Here is a 16,616-nt window from a genome sequence, read left to right on the forward strand (position 1 = left end):
ATATATAATGGTGGATTATAATCTGGATTTGCAGTCCTCAGAAATGTGCTCTGATATAAAGAGCTGTCTGCAGCACCGTGCAGTATGTTACCTCTCTGCGCTTTTGCCTATGGAGGCAAAAATGTAATTGCGAACAGCAACGTGACTGTTTCTCTCAGCCAGGTTCTCCACACTGAAGAGTTGAAGTCCAGAGAGTTTATTCAAATGCAAAGATGCAGCTCTTCAATGTGATGTGACATTTTCCAGACTACGTACCACACATACTTGCAGATGAACCTGCAGTTACCATTGGATACTTGCTTATCTGTTGCTTTTGCCCTTGGCATTGTATTTGGGCTGAAGATAAACCACTGCAAGGAGTTTGTAAAGCCACAGTGTTTGTTGACCATGCTGTTGGAAACAGTGCTGCAAAGATTAAATCACATTCTTTGTATGAAGTTCTGGACTGGGTTTGTGTTTATTTACAGCAAGCACACACAGACTGTAGTCACAACTTAAAAGCCCCTGACGAACATGTTATAAAGTCACTGACATCCTGCCATTATACAGCATTCCTCACCGGCCACTCATTCACTGCAGTCTCAAAATGGCATTTTTGTAAAACAGTGGGATGAGATGATAACTTGTTATAGCATAAGGAAAATAACATGTGGTTAAGGATAATGTAGGAACAAGAGAAATCTGGTCTTAGAGCATTAGCGGAATGCTTCACTTTAAAAACCGGTATGTGATTAAATGTAAGTAAATGCCTGCAGCCTGTTGTAGGTTATTATATGTAAAGTAAATCTTGTATCTTATCAAAAGAGCCTCAGTGGCCCCACGCACCCTCCTCCACACAGCTGTGAGCAATGAGCCCCCCCCCCCTTCTCCTTCAGCATCAGCCCTCTCAATGCGTGCGTAAAAGGCACGTTTACCGAAACCGGTTGGCTGGGCGGTACACACACACACACACACACACACACACTCGAACCGGTGGATAACGGATTAATGCATCAGACACACATCTAACAAAACGCACAGCAAACTATGAACTCCAGATGTCAATGTACTGGAAGAAAACACCCACCCACGGCGGAATGACTCAGTTTAAAGTGTAAGCGAGCGCCGGTGCGGACGGGGAGATTCTGCGTGGGGTATGCGACTTCTTTCTGGTACTTAAAGCTCTTCCAGCCGCGGTTTTTATGGGGAAGAGAACCGCGGGTCTCGAACCGCCGCACGGACTGACAGTTGTTGCGCGAGGCGCTGGTGCCAGATATGGATAGCGCGCTGGACACCTCTGGACGCCGGTGCGCATCTTCTTAAAGTGCGACACTTTGACACCGACGACCTAAAACTTCATTTATTGTGACTCAAAGTTATTGTCGAAAGCGACTTCTTCCAAACCAAGAAGGTCACTTATAGAGAACAGCCTGCGAAAAGCCTCCAAAGTGCTTTTACAGAATTTCACAGGAAGCGTCGAAGTCAACCAGAGAAGATGCGTCAAGAGGTCGACGGGAGATTTCACATGCTGCTGGCGCTTTGGTCAATACTTCTCGTTAGTTTGGGGACGGGGTTTCCTACCAGACACAAGAATGTTGCCCACAAGGTGAGTTTTCTTCGGACATAGTAGCTTTGAAAGTTCAACAACACGTTTTTTTTTTTAAACAGCTTAAAATCACACCTGCCACTGACAAAACGTATTTTTGGTTTTAAAACGTTTTTTACGCCACGTTTCCACCCCCCTGAGGCTCAGGCTAATTTAAACCTATTAAATTAAAATATGAATATACCCTTAATAATCTCATACAAGGGTGATATGAGTGCCAAAGAGGTCAGGTTTCGTTTAGATCATTGCACAGTTTTGTTTCTTAAAACAGAGAAAATGTTTTTTGTAAGTCACCTTGAGTTTCTTATTGAAACCCACTGAAACCATCAGTTTCCTTCTAACAGTTCAAACTGAAATGCCACAACGTGACTAATTTCCTCATCAGTGCATGTTGATCTCTTATGTTCTTTCTCCATGTATAGTAAGGTTTGCCATCACACGGGCATACACCCTGCTATAATAATCCAAACTCCCTACACGCGCCGCGCGTGTGCGCTGTGCAGTGTGTGGTGCGTCGGGAATGTTTGTGTTACACACAGACATATTTGGATATCAAAGTCTGTGTGTGTTTGTGTCAGGGTTCAGTTTTTGCCTTTCAACTCTCCTTCTTGTGTGGCCTCCCGTGGATGCCCTACTGGGACTCTCTCTCTCTCATCATCATCTCTCTGATTGATGTCAAAGCAAAAAGGGAAAGAGGGGAAGGGAATGATTAGTGAGAAGAAGCAAAGAAATCTCACTCTGGCTTGTGTGATTGTTCGTTTCATTCATCAGAAGGCTGCAGTTGGTGAGTCTCTGTTTACGCCTGTGACCTGCTGGGTGCCTGTAGGTAGTGGATGGAGAGGAGAGATTAGTACAGAACAGTGAAGGAATGGAAGGGGGGGGGGGGCTTAGTAAAATGGGTTCCCAGTAACGAGATGCTTATATAACCAGAATAAGGCTGTAGCTATCTCTTACACTGGAGTGGGGTCAGCTGTCATTCATCTGATTGTTTACATTGACTCTGTTTCGTGTTAATGTGGAATTTCCTGTTTTTGGTTTTACCCCCATCTCTCATTGAAGGAGAAGAGGAAGAGGAGGGGTTTGTGTTGGAATGGCCTCTTTTTTAAATACTGGGACTAATATTGGGGATGCCCTGTTTGCCCCGTCCCACCCCAATCTCCACGACCTCACCCCAGTCCCACCAGGCATGCACTTATTGTGTCGTTTCCATTCGCAGAAATGGTGATCAAAGAGTGTCTGTAGTTTATTGTTCTTCTGTAATGGTTTGGAAACGGCCAAGTGCAGAGGCCTTTGATATCAGCAGGCATATAAATCAGGACTGCCACAGTGCCTCATCATCCCAGCCCGCGCCCCAACGCTACCCGATCCCTCACCTCACCCCTGCTGCCTCCATCCAGTCCGCTGACCTCTTCTTTCTAACCTGAGTGTGTGTCACCGTCAGCAGGAGCAATAACAGTAGCCCAGCACGGATTCATTCTTTTCAGTCACTTAAAAGGAGACCACTCTGTGGATTTGTCAGTAACGTTCGTGCTTTGAGAAGAAAGCAGCAGTCTCCAGGTAAGGCCAAGGTCCCCCCACCCGCTGCATCCTTAGAATCTCTGTGTTAAACACACTGCATGCCATCAGCCATCAGGCCTTTGATCAGAGGAGCCCCACTACTGAGAAGAGGAGAGCAGGATCAGAGAGAACCAGGGGGAGGAAGAAAGGAGGAGAGTGATATACAGGGCGAAAGAATACAGGATCCAGATGTGTAACAAGCCGAGATGAGGAGGGTGTGAAAGTATGTGGCCTCTCTCATGACTCTGGGCTTAGCGGTTTTTGTGTCTGTGAGTCTAGGTTTTAGGGCATGTGTGTGAATGTTAGGTGTCTATGTTCAGATTTGTCAGTGATGCACTCATGCTTCCAACAGAGCAGTAAAAGGGTAATCCAGTCCCAGAGTCCTAGTGTGATGTCTACAAATGCCTTGTTGGGTCTGACCAACACTCCAAAATCAAAAGATACTCAGTGTGCAATTATATAAACCAAAGAAAATCTGATTTCTTCTCATTTTTATGCTCGAAAATATTTGAATGATCATTTTTGTTTCATCAGAATACTTAATATTTTAGTAATAATAGTAATTATTTCTGTGAATCAAGCTATCCTAATCAACAAATTGTATCAGGTTTATTTCCATTATTTTCAGTGCAAACCACAACAGGACCAAATTTCATCTAAAACAATAGCAAACTAAAATGTACAGCTAAAAACCTACAATCTGTATCCCAGTAGGTTTTTTTCAGCAGCTTTGATGTAATTAGTCTGATTTGATGGGATATTGAGTTTGCAAATTTGGCAAAAATGTGGTTAATAGTTACTTTGTCTTAATTGCATTATATGTAATATTTGAATAAAGTTGCTGATTAAATAGCCCCCAAAAACTTATTTACTTGTCTCCACCAGATTCACAGGTATCTGGAGAAGTGAGCAGTTCGTTTTCTCCATCGTTTACCACGTTTGACAGGCTTCTCCTTGAAACACACATCATGTGTTCACATGTTTGGATTTTACCAACCACAAAACCTTATGCAACAATCACAGGCGACCAGTGAAAAGCAGACCCTGTTCTAAAGGCTGTGGCTATAAATCATCAGCTGATCATTAATTCAGACATTTAGCCCTCCAGCTGCCACTGGTTAGCTCTGAGGAGACCGCAAGCTGACTCAGGTCCAGTCATAAGGCCCTGTCCAATCAAGTGTTTGGGCCAATTTAGCGTATTCAGGGTGATGGAGTCATTAGAGGGTTTGGATTTAGTTTTATGTCCTGTTAGACATTAAACAGAAACATAAATACTGGAGAATCAGACCAACCAAAAATCAATTTTCAGTGATTATCTTATAGATACAGCATATCTACAATTCCCCACCATTATAATGTCACCATTCATCTTAGAGAAGAATGTTTTCTCCTGCCTGTCTTTCTTCATTTCCTTCCTCAGTAACTCTAAAACGTGAAAGGTCAAATTAAGTGGTGTCTGTAATGGCGGCAGCACAGCAGGTTGAGACACACTCACACCAGCCTAGGGGTCCCATGCCTCCCAGGCCCTCTCATTAAAGCTAAAAGAGGATCTTTCTGGCACAGGCCCCTCTTTGTCCATGGCCTGGATGCCATGACTGTTGTAGGGGGGTGGGGGGAATGAAAGGCTGGTTGGTCACTTCGCTGGTTAGTTGGATGCCTCAGGGACTTTTTGGAATTGCTGACCAAGCTGTGAAGTGGTAGATGGTTTTAAGGGTTCTTCCTGGAGACAGAGCACTAATTGTATGCTCATCAATGAGCTGCTATAAATGGATAGATGTTTTTTGTCAGTAGCCCTGAGCTCTGGCGTCCGAATATATGCCACTGGCGACATTAGGATGTTCTTGATTGCTTATGTCATTTACATTATTGAAGGTGATATTTGTACATAGGCAGCAGAGATGCAAAATGCAATTTATTGTCTTACATTATTCCCCCAGATCAGTGTTTCTGATTCAAGTAATGTGTACTTTCCATCAGACTCACAGCCATCCAGTTCACAGCGGTGGGGTTCAATATATCCCTGAGACTTTGGAGCAGCAGAACCAGGTGCAGAGTCTGCTGCCTGAATCACAAAGCCCCCAAAGGAGGTGGTCACACCCACAGCACCGCTCCGTTGGTATTCTTCCACAACCGGAGCCTGAAGAGGAGGCCCAACCCTTCATCCTGGATCTCAAGAACTTTCCAGACTTAGCCAATGCTGACATCAGTGCACAGAACCCCAACATACAGGTGAGTGGGGAGTCACACATTACTGTATTTAGGAACATGCATTATTTAAGCTTTTTAGACAGCCTTCAAGATCATTTGTTCTTAATTTTTAAACTGAGTTAAGAATATTCTATATGTAACCCCATATTAGAAAACAAAACAATGCCTTATAATACTACTATTCCAGTTTTTGCTCTTTATCCAAACACTAACCAGCAGGTGGTAAATTATGGGTTAAATAAGGACCCTTTATACCAGGAGAACTAAGTACTTTGTTTTTTAGTGTGCAAATGATTTTTTTCTCTTTAATGTCTGACAGAATCTACAGCCTCTCAGTCTAATCCCAGAGCTGTGTCCTTTTCACTACTAGTGAAATATACACAAGAGGGATCTGTAATCTTAAGTGTCCATTAAGCACAATCATTTTCTTCTAACGTCAAAAAAGTTGTTCTGTTTAACTTATCTAAGGGCAGTTACCCACTCCAACTCTGGTCAGTGTAATCAGGATGTGGTTAGAAGGACATAATGATGTCGGCCCATGTCTACATCAAGTACTGAGACCGATGAAGTTTCTGATGAGTTTTCATGTAGTGTATTGACCAGATGTACTGCCTTTTGGCTGAAAGACTCACCAAGGTCACATTCAGCTAAGACTAATGAAAGCATTTCTAACTTCTTTCCTAACTATAAAATCAATGTCACAATAGTTACACAAAGATAGATTTCCCCTGTAGTTTAACTGTTGCCTGGTCTTCACATCAGCTGAAGTGGGCCCTTGGAAGAACTGTAGCATCTCGGATGAGTCATATTGAGGTAATGAGAGGTAGTTATCCAGAATAAATGCTCACATTCTCTCCCTGAGAGGAGTGTTTGGTTGGCTGAATGTTCATGTTCAAGTCTGGCTGGCTGAGTTAGATCCGGGGAGCGAGTTCATTTGCTGAAATACTCTTCTGCAGATTTGAGATGCTTGATTTTTTAAAAGGGGCTTGCAAATCAACCAGTATAACTGCAAGTGATACTGTATGTGTCGATGACATGGTATAGCCAAAGCATAGGATAGCATAGGATAGGATCACTGGACGGTTCAATGTTTTGTTGAATGCTTACTTCACTGTTATTAAGTCATTTCTAAGCGTGGTATATCTGTACGATTTAGAGCTTGCTGTACTAGTTAGTTCAGGTTACCATCAAACTGACACAGATGGTTTTTTTTGTATAGGTAACGATTGAGGTGGTTGATGATCCTCAGATGGAAATAGAGATGGACCTGGTGAAAGAAAAAGACTGGCTGCCCTCCTCTTCCTCCTCTCCATCTTCCACAGTAGATTGGCTCGGAGGCAAGAAGCTTTTCTGGCCCCTTTTCTGGAGTTACACCGACGCCGATTCCAGCGAGGACAGTAACAACCGGTCAGGCGTGGAGGAAGCTGGCGACGAAGAGGAGGAGGATGACTACTCCCTGGACTATGGCAGTGAGGAGCCCTTACCCAGTGGAGTGGGTGGAGATTGGGATACCCATTGGAACGAAGGCTGGGATCCAGTACAGAGGTACTATGGTAAGTTGTGCAGGACATGCTACACTGGCTGCCTGCTAGAAGGATCAGACACCGCACTTCATCAGAAATATCTAAGGTTGACCTGCATAAGTAAATACAATGACTAAATTTATCATAACAAAATGAGGCTGCAATAATGGACATATCTGGAATGACAGACAGGAAGGGAGACAGTGAGAGACAACAATGGAGAGCAATAGATAAACAGAGTGGCTTAGGAAAGCTGCGTGATAATTGTCTTCACAGTCTGAGTGAACTGAACAGTGCCAGCATGCGAGGTAGCATGAACACTTGACCATCAGAGCGTTGTGGGTTATGGACACTTTGAAGTCGACACTGGTTGTGCTGGTCGCAGAGGCCTGCCTTTTGAAGATGGGTCTGATGCGCTCGCTAATGGCAGCGTGAGGCCGGCACTGTTTCCTGGGACAAAACAGCCCACTGCTTGTGGACAATTAGAGGGCAGATTGGGAACACAGAATGACAGGGGCCATTCGGCCAGCCCTTTCATCCTTCCCCGGGACCCCGTGGGCCCCCCTCCCCAGACCCTGGCGGCCCTCACTGCCCTTTGCGGCTCAGCCTTTTGAGCCAGTTCAAGAATTTCAGGGTGCTTTTACAGCTTTCCCCCTCTTACTTCTGCTTTCCTCTGGTGGGAAAAAATGTCTCCCAGTTTGCACAGACCATTTATTCAGTGGTAATAACAGTAAATAATGAGTGAAAAGGATATGTGCACATAAGGAAAGAAAGGGAAAGAAGTGAGAAAAAGAAAAAAAGAACAACCAAGAAAAGAGTATGATGGGATGGGCAGACTAAATGTGAGAGTCCTACTGCAGATCAGAACACAGTCTTGGGCTTACTACACCCTAAAGCGTTCGTTCTTTAAAGATATGTCACATAGATACAAATCTGTGCACGTTTGATCTGTTTATTTCTGAGGTTTTTGAAGGTTGTTGTTGCACAAAACTCTATTATTGAAGCATAGTCTCAGAATGTGTTAGCAGGTGTCAAAGAAGCTGGTTTAGCTTTCCTCTTTAACTTTATCGATCTGTAAAATATGTAGACTTATCTGGTTAAGTGTTGTGCATATAGACAAAGGCAACAATGCCTATTAAGTGGTCACATCTAAAGACCCAGTGTGCATAAATCAAGTATATCTGCCTTAGCTTCTTCTGTAATTAAGACTGTCCTGAGACCTCATTCCCATTATGGCCACATGGCAAGTTGGCAGCGCCCACAAAGTAAAATTGGGTGCTCGCTACACCCAAGCTGGTATTTCTGCACTCACCTCGTCTTTAATCAAGAATGACTTGTTTTCAGTGTTATTAACACCACAAGGCAACATGGTGCGGAGGCGGACAGCCACAGCACAGCTCCTCTCTCTCTAATTTTACCGAAGCCCTCTTAAAAAGAAAACTGGTTTGCATGGGAAAGGTTAGATCAGGGGAAAACTGTCCATTTATATGGACTGAGTCAATCCAGCAACTTTGAAATCTTCTTCTGGATAAGACTGTTAACATGCGGAGTTCAGTGAAAAGAGTAAATTGTCAGATTTGTAAGTTTTTAGGGTTTGCCTTGTGTTCATGGTCTTAATCACTTTCATTTGAAGTTGCTTCATATTGGTTAAATACAATACATCTAGTAATTGTAATCTTTGCCTGTGTCTGAAACATGGTGCTGCGTTCTTGTACCTTTAAGTTCAGTGCCATCATTATGCACCCCTGTCTCAACATTTAAATTTTGCAATTTGTAACTGATAAATTTTCATCAGTGCAACATAGGTTTTGGTTCACGTAAAATAGACCACAAATAGAATTTTGTTTTTTCTTCCCACAGAGAAAGAAACAGATGAGTGGACTGCCTGGTCTCCCTGTTCAGTGACATGCGGACATGGGGAGAGAAAGAGGACCAAGTCCTGTGGCTACTCCTGCACTCTGACTGAGGCCTCGAAATGTGACCTGGAGCCCTGTCCTGGTGAGATTCAAGTTTCAGCTTATGTTCAATAATGATAGATCAGATGGAAAGGATAAAAAAACATTCACAGAGTTAAGCAAGAGAGAAATTTTTGGCAATAAGATTCCATCAAAGTGAAGCATTGTCATTAGGTGTAGTCTCATATGAAGCTAGGAGACAGGACAGGATTGGTGGTGGTGGAGCAGAGCCAGCAGATTGGTGGAAGACAGAAAATGTCTCTGGACATCATGGAGGCTATGAAGTGATGGGAAGGAGGTGGGTTCTGGTTTCAAAGAGAAAGTGATTGATTGGCTTAAAGAATGCAGCCAGACAGATCGCTGGGATGATATGATGACGTCAGGACTGTAGGTGGAGTGAGATTTGACAGTTGCTGGGAAAGCAGAAGTGACAGAGAAAAACAGATCAGGAGCATATAGCCAACACTAACCCAAAGACCCAAAGAGGAACAATCAGACTGTCAGAGAAGAGGTCCTCCTTATTAAACCCGCCAAAGCTTCATAAATACAAACAACAAAGCCAGAGTCTTTTTCTTTTCTTTTTTTTTTTTTTTTTGGACTCGTGCTGTCCCAGCTGGCTTTTATTCTACAACTCTACACTTTGTTTTGTAGGTGATCTCAACACTGTGGTAGAGCCTTTCCCCTTTGAGATGGAGAATGGCACAGAGCCATTTGGAACAGGTGAGTGCAAAGTTCTCCGTTCTCCATCCAACACCATTCATTAGTTAACAGGCTCATATCTTATTTTACTCTATTAACTGCAAGTTCATTCTTGACAGCCCACTGTTTTAGAAAGCATTCTCAGTTAGATATATACATACAGGTATTGGATCCTACACCCTTGGCCAATGGAATATGGTACAGTAACATGGTACTGATTTGCTGTTGCAGTGGAATGTAGAACTGGCTCACTCAGTACTGTAACATAGATATTTATAGACAATAAGACAACTATTGATTCCACTAGTATTGTTACCATGAACAAGTGTAGACACAACTTTATGTGGTATTACTGTGCTCTCTCCAATAGACGTAGACAGCTGTGAGAAGTGGCTCAACTGTAAGAGTGAATTTCTCCAGCAGTACCTCCACCAGGTGTTGTCTGAGTTGCCCAACTGTCCCTGCTCCTACCCCTCTGAAGTGGCATACACTGTGGTCAGTGTCTATGATGAGAGTCATGGCCGGCAGTTCCGCTGGCGAGATGCCAGTGGCCCGAAGGAACACCTGGACATCTACAAGCCCTCAGCTCGTACCTGCGTCCATTCAGCACTTTCTGGAGACTTGTCTACACTTGCAGCGCAACATTGTTGCTATGACGATCGCGGGCGGCTCATCACGCGAGGGAAAAGCGCAGGCACACCTAACCTGATCAGCACTGAGTTCTCACCCGAGCTGCACTTCAAAGTGGATGTGCTGCCTTGGATCCTGTGCAAGGGAGACTGGAGTCGTTTCCATGCTGTTCGGCCACCCAACAATGGGCTCAGTTGCCCAGAAAACCCCCATGAAGACGTATTCATGAATGAACTGGAAGAGGCCAGGGAGTATTGAGAGACCACAGCCAAAACTACCACTTCACTCAGAAAGTTAGAGGGCCCAATCCTAATTTGAGAGGAGACTGCCTACCTTAAAAGTCATGAAATATTATATCTAAGCCATGCATTAAATATTAACCATGCATTGCTTCAGAGGAAATACACATTTGTGATGGGGATATTTGTGGGATTTAGGAATGATGAAGTGTGTCTGTCTCAAGTTAGGATTTGGCACAGTGTTCTGATATCAGGCTTGACCGAACTGAACTGAATTACACAAAGGGAAAAAACACAGCGTTTTCCTATCGCTTGCCAACCTGTTACACATCTAGCATGAGATCAACCTCTCTCTATATTCACTGCACTCTCCTGGGTGCGTGTAAGCATGGTGTCCTGGAGTCCTTGTGATAATAGCAACAAATGGTAAACATCCCGATCATGCTTCTTGTAGGTTTTACTTTAGGAAATGTGTTGATAAGGGCTGGTTATTTTGATGAAACAAACATGGGCGGAGTCCAAAAGATGAATATCCCAAGTATGCTGCTAAAACAAGAATCCTTCAGGTTTTGCAAAAATACAAGGGGAACTAGACTAAAGGTAATTAGTAGACCCAAAAGATACCAGATGCATTGACAGTAATGTGCATTTCAGTCCTTTGATACAATAAACTGCAGTTAGAATGTATTAAGAATCTGGGACCTGAACCAGAGAGGAAAGCTGAAATTATTTGATACATTCTGTTTCCATTGTCAAGCTTGCTAGTGAAAATAATAAGAAAAGTAATGTTTAAGAAATAGCAAGATATAAATGAATGAATTGATTTAATATGTTTCCTCAGTGACATATATGATCTGGGTGCCAAAGAGTTACAAATCAGACTGTTGGTGCCTGTGTAAATCCAGTCTCTATGGTGCAAATGTAGGAAACAATTCAGTTCTACAGTGAGTAGATTGTGCTCATAGATTTATCTACAATGTTCTCAGGAGGACTAACAGACCATAGCAAACAAATTTGTTCATTTACCTCGACAGTGGAGCACTATTGGACCTTGTGCAGAGAATATTGGGATAAAGATTGGAAAGGGGGTGTTGGTATTTAATCCAGTTTCAGAATACTGTTGGAACCATTATAACTGACTAGCTGTCGATGCGTTGTATGTGGTAGAAAGACGTCTTTGCAGTTTAAGCAGTTGGCTTAGGATCTTTGGTACGGAACTTGATTGGCTACCAAGGGCATTCCTACTCAAATAAACAATCCTCAGAGGTCAGATAGTTAGTAACCTCCTGGCTGACAGAACGTTAGTGATTGCAACTTGGAAGTGGTCACTAATAGGAAGTATTTGTCTTTCACCAGTAGGTATAGTGCAGAGGATTGAAAAGGCCGATGTTTAACCAATCAAAATCAATCAATCAATCAAAATAGTTTTAGCATTGCAGCAGTGTTAAAATGCACTTGTTTCTTGAGTGAGGCAGTAATATTAGATTCACTCAGAAAAACCTTAAAACTCCAGGAATTGCCCTTGCTGTCCAGTCCAAATGTAGGGTCGTTTGCTCCAAACCTTTTTTTTTTTCAGGAATTCTGCTTCCAAATGTGTATATGCATGCACGCATTTGCATTTTGGAATCACCAATTTTACAGGAAGGCACTTTATTTAAGGTATATACAAATGATATATCAAACTGTAGTCATGTTCACCATTTGTTGATGATAGCGTTATTGTGAAGGGAAACTCACCAGAGATGCTGCATTGTTTTGAAAGTGCATATATCAAGTGTTTCATTGAGAAAAGCATGATCTTTTTGTGATTTCTGAATCTAGTGTTACATGTATGGTGTTGTACAGTATTTATTTGTCTCTTCTTTTTTTATTTTATTTGCTGAAGCTTTGAAATGACTATGCTCAACATGGTGCACTAATCAGACTGAGAAATGAAGGTACCCGTTATCAAAAGGGAAACCACTTGCCTCATATCACATACTGGAACATTAACTGTCTGTTTCATTCTACATTGTACTGCAGTGCTCTATGAATATGTTGTAATTATGCTGAAGAAATATATATATAAAGACCTTGCATTCATCATCTGAGTTTTTAATGTGTTGCTTCTTTTTCTACACTCTGGGTACTGTAGTAGAGCCAAGCACAGCATAGCAAATTGGAGCAAATTTTTTTTTAAAAAACAACTCAGTATTTGTTTACTGACTTGTGTGCCACAATTTTCCATCCCGTTCCTCGCACAAGACAGGTACAGTGTAGCAAGCATTCGGTGCAAACATGTCATTTCTTTCATTACAGCCACAGTCTAAATGTTAAGCCAGCCATAACTGTACCAACCAGAAGTGTTTCAACTACCCAAAATGTCTGAAACATCACTCATGGTTTTATGAAAGAAACAGTTTTATGTGGGAAAACTAAGCAATATTCTAAATATGAAGCTACAGCTAGCAGCTGGGTAAGCACAAACCCTGGAAACAGCTGGACTGAGTCTACTGAACCTTTTTAACACAAACTTCTGACGGGCTGTTAGTTAGCTGTTGATACTTTTAAGCAGAGCAACACAATGTATCCCCCTTTTGTTCCCAGTCCTCCTGCTAAACTAACCTGACTGTTAACTTGCAGAAAGAAAAGAAAATAAGCACATTTCCCAAAATGTCAAAGTACTCCTGGAAATGTTGTTTATTCCTTGCAAAGTGCACAAACATCAGACCAAAGGAAAATCCCTTTATGTCCTGACATATTGTCTATGTTGCTGAGCTGGTGGAAGCTGTAATGCTAGATTTCTCAATAATCTGTAAATACCATTAGTGGTTGTGTGTGTTAGTGTCTGTCTTGAGAAGCAATTGGCATGTGGCTCTAATTATTTCTCTATATTGCTCTTTCCACTTTCAACAGATCCTGAACCTAGTGATGACAGGATTCATTTGAGTATCACGGATGAGTTCTCGTGCTTGTACACACAGTGCGTGCATTTGCAACAGCATCAAACATTTCTTTAGTTTACTCTGCTTTATTGTCTGTGTGTTCTCAATCTAACACTGGTTTTCTTTGTAAGTTGAGTTCACATCTCCAAGTCAAAAGTCATACTAACATTTTCTGTTCTACTTCTAAACAATCCACCACAGCCTTTTGAAGCCATGTGTGCTTCAGGGTTTACAAATGTGATGTGGGCATTCTTTCGGTGATTCATAAAAGTGATACAGTTTTCATGAATATGATTTGCAGTTGTGGTTTGGACCCAAAGTTTTAAGTCCAAGCAAGAGCAAAGAGGGATGGAAATTCCTTTAAATTCAGGTTCCAGAAAAGACAAGTTGGATATCAAAGTTAGGCAGAAGAGTTTCCACCCGAACAGACAAAACAGCCCTACTGCTCCATTAAGTTAACCTTTTAAGCCCCTGCATGCCTTAACTACCAGCCAGCATCACCATCAACATCCATGGCCACTGTGGTTTGTGGGTCGATCTATCACTACTATCATGTATACTCTTTCCAGGGGATTAAATAACACTGAGATTAAAAGTTCAAAGGTCGGGGGAATGCAAATCCATAGGCTTAGGCAGCCCAAATACTCCACTCAGATACTCTAATTTCTTTAGTTCATAATGTCTACCCTTCACCTACTGTTCTCAGAGAGGGAAGAAAAACGGCTGTGTGGGACACAATTAGCAGAGGATGCACTAATGTAAAAGGAGATACTTATCCACTGTGTTATGAATGATAAAGAGCTTGGTACTTCTTCTATGGTCCTAAGTTGACTACAAATGAGTGCTGTGTGGAGGGAAGCCAGACACATGTTGACCACATTGCTGCCGCAGAATAACAGATAAATAACCGCAGATGTGTAGACAGAGGAGAAAGCAGAGAGAGGGAAAACAGAAGAGAGGGGAAAAGGGAACATAAAAGAGAAGGGAGGTTTCAAAACTCTGTGGCTAAAAGATGTTATCTGAAATATTGAATGAAGCAAGAGGTGGATGCATTTAAAAACCTTCACAGCTTATGGAGGGCATGTGTATGGGTACACTGTGGTTATACAGAAGTGCAGCGTGACCAAAGTTATTGTATTTCAATTTAACATGAATTATTTCACATGCAAAATGTACAGAGTGGGTCGCCATCCAAACTTCTGAATGCACGCTTCCCAGTGCATACCTACGTTTTAGTCTGTGAATGTGTATTCATTCCTTCAGTTAGTGCTGGTGGCCCAGGCCCTGTGCCAGCACTCGGTGGTTACAGATCTGTTTACTTTTGTAGGCTGGCAGGAACATGAGATTTCCTCTGGGTGTACTGTGGCTGGTCGACCTGCAAACAACATGGCCCTTCAAGTCCCTCGCTGCTCCTGTTACAGCCCCCTCCCCATCCCCCGCCCCCCGTGGTGAGGGTAACCCCACGCAAACAAACATACATTCACACAGAGACTGACAAGGGTTCAGTGGAGTCATGAAAACCAGCCATCATGGGAGCACACACTGCATTAACCCTAACAAACATATTCTTATCCCATGCTTTAGCTGCTCTAGCTCTTCATGACCTATAAGAATGCCAGTGGGTTTTAGGATCTTATGGATAATCTGGAATTTGACTTATCCAATTCCTTGACCAGCTTGGCACAGAGAAAGGTCTTGTTATGAGACGATCAATAAGACTAATCTCAAAATGGAGTCCCAACCCATGAGAGAGTCAGAAAGCTAAGGAGTAATAGATCATGAATAGCACTTCACAAAAAAAAATATATATATGTATAGTTCCCATTTCTCCAGTTACAGGTAATAGAAGTGCTTCATTTTGGGAACAAATATAAAAAGGCCAGTTTTCCTACCATGCTCACCATTACAATATTCACTAATTAGCACTAGCACTGGGGGCATGGGAATGTCTTTGGTGCTGTAACAACTTTACCATAAACCAAGTAATGGACAAATTATGAAGGCATTGTGTGGAAAGAGAAAGTGTTACAATTCATCCTGGGGGCATGGACATTAATTTCATTTAGGCTGAGACAGTTTACTGAAAACAAAAAAATGCTAATCTGTTAGTGGCAATGGAGGAAAAGTTAAACATTAGGATTCATGTTTTATGGGCAATGAATTCCCACAGAAAGTTATTCGGTAGCTCTGTAGCAATCAACTGACCAACCACCAAGACTGCCGATAGAGGCGTGTTTTAGCATGGCTAAACATGTTAAATGTTTAAACCGCCTGTACTTTGTTATCGGACATTCTTGCATTCATTTGCAGGGGCTAATTCATAATGTCCATTGTGAAGATGTTTTTCATTTTAATTCTCTTCAGACTCCTCAGTCTTGTAAACTGAGTAGAAGCAAATTGTTTTATCAAGCAAGAACAATATTCAGCATGATAATCCCAACACAGGACATCAATATCCTCAGAGAAGTCTGAATATCTGGCATTTTTTGGATGAACCAGACTCTACAAACTTTTGTTTGTTTACTTATGTCCAGTGGGAGTCTTAATACCCCCCCCCCCATCCCCAGATAATATAATCAAAAGAGCAGCCAACACAATACCTTTGGACATGAGAGGGGCCTGCAGATCTAGTAGTACGGTGGCGGCAGAGAGCCAGTCATAACAACATCAAACAGCCCCTAGCCTCCAGCGTTTACACAGAGCCAAGCCCACAGACCTAAAATATGATTGCTTGTTCTTTTTAAGATAAGAATGCAGACAAGCTTCAAGGTTATTGCGATCAACATTTAGAGGTATGAAGTGGCTGTAGAAGCAGTTGGAGTGTAGTAAACAAGTAGGAGGAAAGTGTTGTTGTAGGCAAGTTCCAGTTTCTGGGATGCCTCAGATAAGAACATAAGATCTTGTCCTACAGGAATGAAAGAAACCACTGGACAGCATTCTCATTTAATTATGTAACACACATTCATGTTGACAATAAAAAACATCACAATATGTGCTGTTTTTCCAGGGAATATATAGTGCATGTTCTTAAAGAAGAAATGGAGATGGAGGAGTACTGGAAACTAAAGAAAACTGACATAGAGCACCCTCTGCTGGTCACCATGACCATGTACATGGAGCCTACCCCAGCTCTCTCTGGGTGAAAGGCAGGGGTCCACCCTGGACAGGTCACCAGTCCATCACAGGGCCACATAGAGACAAACAACCTCACACACTCACACTCACTCCTATGGGCAATTTAGAGTCACCAATCAACCTGACATACATGTTTTTGGACTGTGGGAGGAAACCGGAGT

At 42.4% G+C, this 16,616-nt stretch overlaps 1 protein-coding gene across 1 annotated transcript; it reads left to right on the top strand.

The window, feature by feature from the left end:
• Positions 1 to 992: 992 nt before the first annotated feature.
• ism2b (isthmin 2b) lies at positions 993 to 12,353 on the top strand. Its single transcript, XM_026318205.1, has 6 exons — positions 993 to 1,585; positions 5,120 to 5,371; positions 6,570 to 6,903; positions 8,734 to 8,871; positions 9,480 to 9,548; positions 9,898 to 12,353. The coding sequence occupies exons 1-6, from the start codon at positions 1,475 to 1,477 to the stop codon at positions 10,413 to 10,415; spliced, it is 1,422 nt and encodes a 473-aa protein (XP_026173990.1). The 5' UTR covers positions 993 to 1,474; the 3' UTR covers positions 10,416 to 12,353.
• Positions 12,354 to 16,616: the final 4,263 nt, after the last annotated feature.

The sequence above is a fragment of the Mastacembelus armatus genome, chromosome 24 (genome assembly GCF_900324485.2).
Source record: "Mastacembelus armatus chromosome 24, fMasArm1.2, whole genome shotgun sequence".
Classification (NCBI taxonomy): Eukaryota; Metazoa; Chordata; class Actinopteri; order Synbranchiformes; family Mastacembelidae; genus Mastacembelus; species Mastacembelus armatus.

Excerpts from the sequence above, each read along its gene's own strand:
- ism2b (XM_026318205.1), top strand. The coding sequence starts at position 1,475 with ATGCGTCAAGAGGTCGACGGGAGATTTCACATGCTGCTGGCGCTTTGG. Across the intron at positions 1,586-5,119 it reads ACAAGAATGTTGCCCACAAG|ACTCACAGCCATCCAGTTCA; the intron begins GTGAGTTTTCTT and ends ACTTTCCATCAG. Across the intron at positions 9,549-9,897 it reads CACAGAGCCATTTGGAACAG|ACGTAGACAGCTGTGAGAAG; the intron begins GTGAGTGCAAAG and ends TCTCTCCAATAG.